General features: G+C 41.3%; 1 protein-coding gene across 1 annotated transcript; it reads left to right on the top strand.

Annotated features, from left to right (window-relative positions):
• The first annotated feature begins 260 nt into the window (after positions 1–260).
• On the top strand, positions 261–7146 carry LOC115105477 (malate dehydrogenase, mitochondrial-like). Its single transcript, XM_029627576.2, has 9 exons — positions 261–412; positions 1704–1872; positions 1993–2076; positions 2185–2294; positions 2657–2782; positions 3016–3093; positions 5130–5229; positions 6050–6201; positions 6722–7146. Exons 1-9 carry the CDS (start codon positions 347–349, stop codon positions 6851–6853), a joined length of 1017 nt encoding a protein of 338 aa, XP_029483436.1. The 5' UTR covers positions 261–346; the 3' UTR covers positions 6854–7146.
• The last annotated feature ends 363 nt before the right edge of the window (positions 7147–7509 follow it).

Genomic DNA, 7509 nt, shown 5'->3' with positions numbered 1-7509 from the left:
CTAAAAAACATTGGCAGATAATTTTTTTTTACAGGCAACATACTCTAAAGTATGTTTGCAAAGGGTTGAATATACACTCCAACAAATACAGCACTAAAGTGAAAGGACCACTTTTGACCTTCACGTTATGATACATGATTGATATTATTTTCGCCCAATCACAAATTGACATTTACATATGTTAACCAATCAAACTGCATATGGAGCAGGAAGTAGGCTGTCCCCGATAGTTACGGTAGGTAGCTCGCTTTTGAACGCTTTCTGTCTCAACCGGGCACGGAGGTAGAGGACGTTTGAGTCACTGAGAGGATCAGCAAATTTTATTTTTGGTATAAAATCAGACAACATGTTTTCCCGCATTGCAAGACCCACACTTTGCATTGCTAACAGAAGCTTAACCACCTCCTCACAGGTAAATAATACGATTAATATATATTTTAAAAAGACAATTTTGTCAGCCAGAGAGATAGTTAGCTTAACGTGACTAACGTTATCATTAGTTAGCATGGTTGCCATCTAGCTTGTCAGAATAATTAGACAGCCAGTTAACTAGCTATAACTTGCAATGTAATAGATACACTTCGTACGCGTTGAGCCACCGCAGAATGGTCTAGATTGTTTAAAACGAGTGATAGTTGCCGACCATATCGTATAAGTTAGCTATAGCTTGCTGGCAAGGATGTGTACACGGTTGAAAGCTGCGTGCACTGTATAAGGTCAATAAACGTTTCCTTCACTTTTAAAGTCCGCAAGGCATGTGTTTTGTCAGTTGTCATCTCTAGTTTGTCCTCCATGACATGATGGTAGTGAACCACCTCTGATGGCCCATTTCAATTTTTTATGAATGATATTAGGATTAGTTTATTGGGCCTTTTTTTTCAAATTCAGGTTTCAGCTAATGTATCCATATGTAACACACATGAGATGAGGCACAACAGTAGCCTTGTATTTAAGTCATGGTTAGCCCAGGTGATTATAAACTAAAACTACTGATAATATACAATAGCATAAAAAATATTGCCATGTTTCTTTCTACACCCGTTTGAGCAAAACTGCAAGGTGTTTCATCAATCCTGTGTTTATTTTATCCTTGACACAATCTGTGTTAAATATGTTACTTTAGGTTGACATTGAAAATGACACAATGTTATAATTCCAGAGCCTTTTACATTGATCAAGAAGTTACCTCTTGAATATAATCTGTTACCATTATCTGTGAGCTTAATGTAAGGGTGGCTTACATTCTTTCTACAGCTTAATGAGCCTTGAATCGCCCACTCTGAAATACTGGCTTCTCAGGAAGTGGGTCTAAGTGGTTTATGGCCTACAAAATACAGATGTCATTTTCTGGTGAATGGTTCGTCTGTCCTGTCTTTGATATCAGCAAATGACAAGGAGTTATTGTGCAAAGATACATTGCAAAGTTCTACATTGAATTTGGACTATAACCCTTGATCTAATGGAACCCATCCTACAAAACCAACAATGAGTCTGTCGCTCATTTAATCTTATTGCTGGTAATAGATGCACGTCTGTATTCTAAAATACAGTTTGTGCTGTAAATCTTCAAAAACACAGAAGATATGTTGGTTCTGTGTGATTTTATGTCGGAAATACAGTTAGTAGCCAGGATTTCTAAAATGTGCATAACAGTATCATTAACATAGATAGACAGTCAGTGAAATTGTCTCCTCTCCCCTCAGAACAATGCGAAGGTGGCAGTGCTGGGTGCGTCCGGCGGTATTGGCCAGCCTCTCTCACTGCTCCTAAAGAACAGTCCTCTGGTGGGCGAACTGTCTCTCTTTGACATTGCCCACACACCTGGAGTGGCAGCTGACCTCAGCCACATCGAGACCAGGGCCCACGTCACTGGTAAGACACCTTACTGCTGGACATCAGCTAAGCTACTAGTGTCTTGATGCTGTATAGTGAAATGAGTGTGAAAATGTCTGCTTGGTTGATGTCATTTAACTATCATGATTCCTTCACTAGGTTACATGGGTCCAGACCAGTTGAACGCTGCACTGAAAGGCTGTGATGTCGTTGTCATCCCTGCTGGTGTCCCAAGAAAACCTGGTGAGTTCACCCAAGTTGACAATGTGATTCATAATGAAGAACATCATGTTATGCTTTTCTTTCAATTGAGAAGTGCACACATTACATTTTAAAGTGAACTTCTTCCAGGCATGACCCGTGATGATCTGTTCAACACCAATGCCACCATCGTGGCCACACTGGCCGACGCCGTCGCCCGCAACTGCCCCGAGGCCATGATCTGCATCATCGCCAACCCTGTAAATACACCACTACCTCCTCTCCAGACACCTCACAGATTAACTCACCCTCCTGACGACTCACATTACTCTAGAGCAGCTCAGATGTCTAGAGTTAGAGGCCTTAGTGTTGGAGAAAAGCCATTTTGTGTTGTTGCCAAAGAGAAGGTACTACTGACTTTCAGGAATAGAGGTCAAGGCTTTAATTTGGAAGGGAATTAATTTTCCATGCCAGCTCTGTTTAGTTCACTGACTGTGTTTCGATGCTTCAGTCAATATGCCCTTTAATGATACAATATCTTGTTTGAATGCATTTTAAATGGTAAATTCTTAAATATACAATTGGTTGTGTACATAGGAACAGTTTTGTTTCCAATCCATAGGTCAACTCCACTATTCCCATCACATCAGAGGTCATGAAGAAGTATGGCGTCTACAACCCCAATAGAGTGTTTGGAGTCACAACATTGGACATCGTCAGAGCCAACGCTTTCGTTGCAGAGCTGAAAGTAATCCATCTTCAAGCTGCAGAGCTTCCTATACACACCCTCTATACCTTTGACACATCAGGAGTGATCTCAAAGTTCACAGGGATATCACCCTGAACGGAAAAACGCTTGTTTTGTTTGTATCTTACAGATGTTTTTTTTGTTCAGCAGCAAATGCTAGTCAGCTAGTATCCACTCATTGTATAATGATTGGCAATGCTAGATGGCTGACTATTTGGTGTTTTGTATTGCAGGGCCTTGACCCAGCACGTGTCAATGTACCAGTGATTGGAGGTCATGCAGGAAAGACTATTATTCCTCTCATCTCACAGGTAAGAATTAAGGGCTTTTTCACAAAAATAAAAAATCCAATACCTGAATGATTGTCTTGCAATGCCATCATTAGGCCTACATCTTAATCAAATTACAAAGATAACACACTTTTGCAATTCTCTACTGTTTCATGTAATTTCATTCTGTTGGTATTTGAGCTATTAGATATCCCATCCCCCTATTGGAGACAAATGTGTTTATGGCTCCCTCTAGTGTAACATTTTATGGTGTGGATCAAAGCGAATGAGGGTTGTTCTACAGTAGGAGGCCTTGATTAGGTATTTTTCATTAGTCAGGGGCTTTAAGAAATTCCTCATTCATGGTCATTTAAAAATGAAGTTGGAAAAGAAAACGTGTAAGGTTCTCACTGAACAATGCTTTCCCTGTGAATAACTATACACATCACAATTTGTATTTATTATTTATTTAACCAGGTAGGCCAGTTGAGAACAAGTTCTCATTTACAACTGCGACCTGGCCAAGATAAAGCAAAGCAGGGTGACACAAACAACAGAGTTACACATGGAATAAACAAACATACAGTCAATGATACAATAGAGAAACTATATACAGTGTGTGCAAATGAGGTAGGATAAAGGGGGGTGAGGCAATAAATAGGCCATAGTGGCAATTATTACAGTATGGCAAATTAAACACTGGGGTGATAGATGTGCAGAAGATGAGTGTGCAAGTAGCGATACTGGGGTGCAAAGGAGCAAAATAAATAATATGGTGATAAGGTAGTTGGATGGGCTATTTACAGATTGGCTATGTACAGGTGCAGTGATCTGTGAGCTGCTCTGACAGCTGGTGCTTAAAGCTAGTGAGAGAGATATGAGTTCCCAGCTTCAGTGATTTTTGCAGTTCGTTCCAGTCATTGGCAGCAGAGAACTGTAAGGAATGGCGGCCGAAGGAGGAATTGGCTTTGAGGGTGACCAGTGAAATATACCTGCTGGAGAGCGTGCTGCGGGTGGGTGTTGCTATGGTGACCAGTGAGCTGAGATAAGGCGATGGCTTTACTTAGCAACGACTTATAGATGACCTGGAGCCAGTGGGTTTGGCGACGGATATGAAGCGAGGGCCAGCCAATGAGAGCATACAGGTCGCAGTGGTGGGCAGTATATGGGGCTTTGGTGATAAAACGGATGGCACTGTGATAGACTGCATCCAATTTGCTGAGTATAGTGTTGGAAGCTATTTTGTAAATGACATCGCCGAAGTCCAGGATCGATAGGATGGTCAGTTTTACTAGGGTATGTTTGGCAGCATGAGTGAAGGATGCTTTGCTGCGAAATAGGAAGCAGATTCTAGATTTAATTTTGGATTGGAGATGCTTAATGTGAGTCTGGAAGGAGAGTCTAACCAGACACCTAGGCATTTGTAGTTGTTCACATATTCTAAGTCAGAATCGTCCAGAGTAGTGATGCTGAATGGGTGGGTAGGTGTGGGCAGCGATCGGTTGAAGAGCATGCATTTAGTTTTGCTTGCATTTAAGAGCAGTTGGAGGCTACTGAAGGAGAGTTGTATGGCATTGAAGCTCGTCTGGAGGTTAGTTAACACAGTGTCCAAAGAAGGGTCAGAAGTATACAGAATGGTGTCGTCTGCGTAGAGGTGGATCAGAGAATCACCAGCAGCAAGAGCTACATCATTGATGTATACAGAGAAAAGAGTTGGCCCGAGGATTGAACCCTGTGGCACCCCCATAGAGACTGCCAGAGGTCCGGACAACAGGCCCTCTGATTTGACACACTGAACTCTATTGATTTGATTTGTCACGTGCCGAATACAACAAGTGTAGAACTTACAGTGAAATGCTTACTTACAAGCCCTTAACCAACAATGCAGTTAAGAAAAATACCCCCAAAAATATGAAATATAAGTAACAATTAAAGAGCAGCAGTAAAATAACTAGCGAGGCTATATACAGGGGTTACCAGTACAGAGTCAGTGTATGGGGGCACCGGTTAGGTAAGGTAATTGAGGTAATATGTACATGTGTGGATATTATAATAACTCTACCCACGTCTCTCTGTAGGCAACACCCAAAGTGGAATTCCCAGCCGACCAGTTGTCTGCTCTGACTGCTAGGATCCAGGATGCTGGCACTGAGGTTGTGAAGGCCAAGGCTGGAGCAGGTAGGCAGTGTTTGTTACCCTGAGGACTGACCAATGACTGTCTATATATGAACAAAGCCATCGATCATGTGACACCATTCATTCCTATTTGAAGACTATAGTGCATTGAAATCGGTTAAGATGGCATCTCATGGAAACAACATGCGCAGTTTCAGCTACTCCAGGAAGTGACGTTGCAGGTTAGCTCAGTGCTGCCGCCACATTGATTAAATGCCAATTTATTCTTGCTCCGGAAATGTGATCCGGAGGCTCCGTACGGAGGGTTTGACACCATTGCGGAGCCTCCGGAGGGCAAAATGAGCAATGTACCACAGCGCCGTGCGCCTCCCAAATTTTGTAACGATGCGGAGTGCTCAGTATAGCTCCGAATTGACATGATTGGTTGACGGTTGGTGGGGGTGGGTGGTCCTGTATAAACACACTCACTTCCTTGACAACTATCTTCACAACAGATCTGCTCTGCGAAGCACAGGAAGTATGAATTCCCTGACTTCTGCAGAGGCCGCATCACAGTAAATGGTGTACAGCCACTGCAGATAATGGATTGACCATGCAGAGCCTTTAACTCAAGTTGAAGGCTGACCGGGCTACTGCAGGCTGCCATTGGCAACTAAATTATCTAAATTAACTTCTGTGTGTGATTATTATTATTTTTTTTATGTAAAAAATAAGTTCAGGGACATTAAAAGCAGCTATTGGTACCACTATTTTTGAATTTTACGAAGATTGCGCACACTTCGTTTTTTTCATTCACTATAATGGGGTGGATCCTGTGTTTTAACCACTGATTGAGCTCTAACTGGCTAACCTATGTGTTCAGGCTCTGCTACGTTGTCCATGGCCTACGCTGGGGCTAGGTTCACCTTCTCTGTCCTGGATGCCATGAACGGAAAGGAGGGAGTCGTAGAGTGCGCGTATGTAAGGTCAGAAGAGACCGAATGCAAATACTTCTCCACACCTCTCCTCCTTGGGGTAAGTCCTGCACCACCTTATTAATAGATTTATAACTTGGAGACAGAAATTTCACCTTTTGCTTATTAATGTTGTACTTAAAGCCCCATACTATGTAATTTTATTTTAAATCAATGCCTAATCACTTTTATTTTGTGAAAATAAATTTTTTATATATTTTGAATGGTTTATATGCCTGAACCTCTTTTGGCCCTTAATGCGCAGTCTGATCGTGTGGGCGTTAGGAAACAAATTTGAAGATATTTACATACACCGCTCTGATTGGCTGTTAGGATGGTCTAGGTCTAGATTTGGGTCAAAAGTTCCATCCTACCTGAACCAGCAGAAATTCCTGGCATTTTCACAATTTCTGTGTTATTTTGACATCGTAGTGTGGAAATAAATATATTTGTTATTGGAAAATCACATTTGTAACTGCACTGCCCCTTTCAAGTTCCTATTTGAATGACAGACACTTTTTTTCTTGAATACAGTTCATAAGCTGAAGTTGTAACCAGTAGGAATATTTTTGTTCTTTTAGAAACACGGAATTGAGAAGAACCTTGGACTGGGCAAGCTGTCAGCCTTTGAGGAGAATCTGGTGGCTGATGCCATTGGTGAGCTGAAGGGCTCCATCAAGAAGGGCGAGGATTTTGTTGCTAATATGAAGTGAGCAGGATTTGAAACTCTCAACCTGTGGTTATTTATATTGTCCAGTCACATAAATGGTGCCAGGCCTCTCCAAAATCAAAGTTTCATCATGCCTGACAAAGCAATAGTTTGTTACTGATCAGAAATATTTACTCAAACAGTTGACCTCACCATCTTGAGCTGGATCAATGTAGGTTTGAGAGGGATCTCTGAGAGAATCAACTATGCATGGAATTATTTGAGTAGTATTTTGTCTTTGCCCATCAACTCAACTATTGTGGCTTGTTTCAAATGTATAAAGAAATCTCAACCCCATTTACATTTTGCGATTTGTATTTTAATATTTTAGGGGAAGGGGTCCATGGAAATGTCAATCAGTATTCCAAATGTATTACCTTGAGTCTGTCAATGATATTCAGTTATACATTTGAATTTGGACATCAAAATGTGTAACAAGTGGCATCCAGCTGCAAAAAAAAATGTTTCAAACGCCGGACATTGGACATGTTTTAGAATTCATTTGGATCTGTTGAGCTATGGGGAAAGTGTGGTCGTGAAATTGAATATTTGGAATGAGCTCATTATTACCTTGTAACCAAGGAGTACCACAGCTAAATCACACTACAAAACACTCTTGCTAGCTAGAGATAAAATATGCAGACATATTTCAGGTTAATT

This window comes from Oncorhynchus nerka, linkage group LG22, assembly GCF_034236695.1.
Source record: "Oncorhynchus nerka isolate Pitt River linkage group LG22, Oner_Uvic_2.0, whole genome shotgun sequence".
In the NCBI taxonomy this organism is placed as follows: domain Eukaryota; kingdom Metazoa; phylum Chordata; class Actinopteri; order Salmoniformes; family Salmonidae; genus Oncorhynchus; species Oncorhynchus nerka.
The sequence above is the reverse complement of the archived record's forward strand: the minus strand, read 5'-3'. Positions and strand labels throughout refer to the sequence as shown.

What these genes read in the sequence shown, in the direction of transcription:
- LOC115105477 (XM_029627576.2), top strand. Translation starts at nt 347, where the DNA reads ATGTTTTCCCGCATTGCAAGACCCACACTTTGCATTGCTAACAGAAGC. An exon ending in TTATTCCTCTCATCTCACAG is followed by an intron (nt 3,094 to 5,129) that starts GTAAGAATTAAG and finishes GTCTCTCTGTAG; the next exon opens with GCAACACCCAAAGTGGAATT. An exon ending in CCACACCTCTCCTCCTTGGG is followed by an intron (nt 6,202 to 6,721) that starts GTAAGTCCTGCA and finishes TTGTTCTTTTAG; the next exon opens with AAACACGGAATTGAGAAGAA.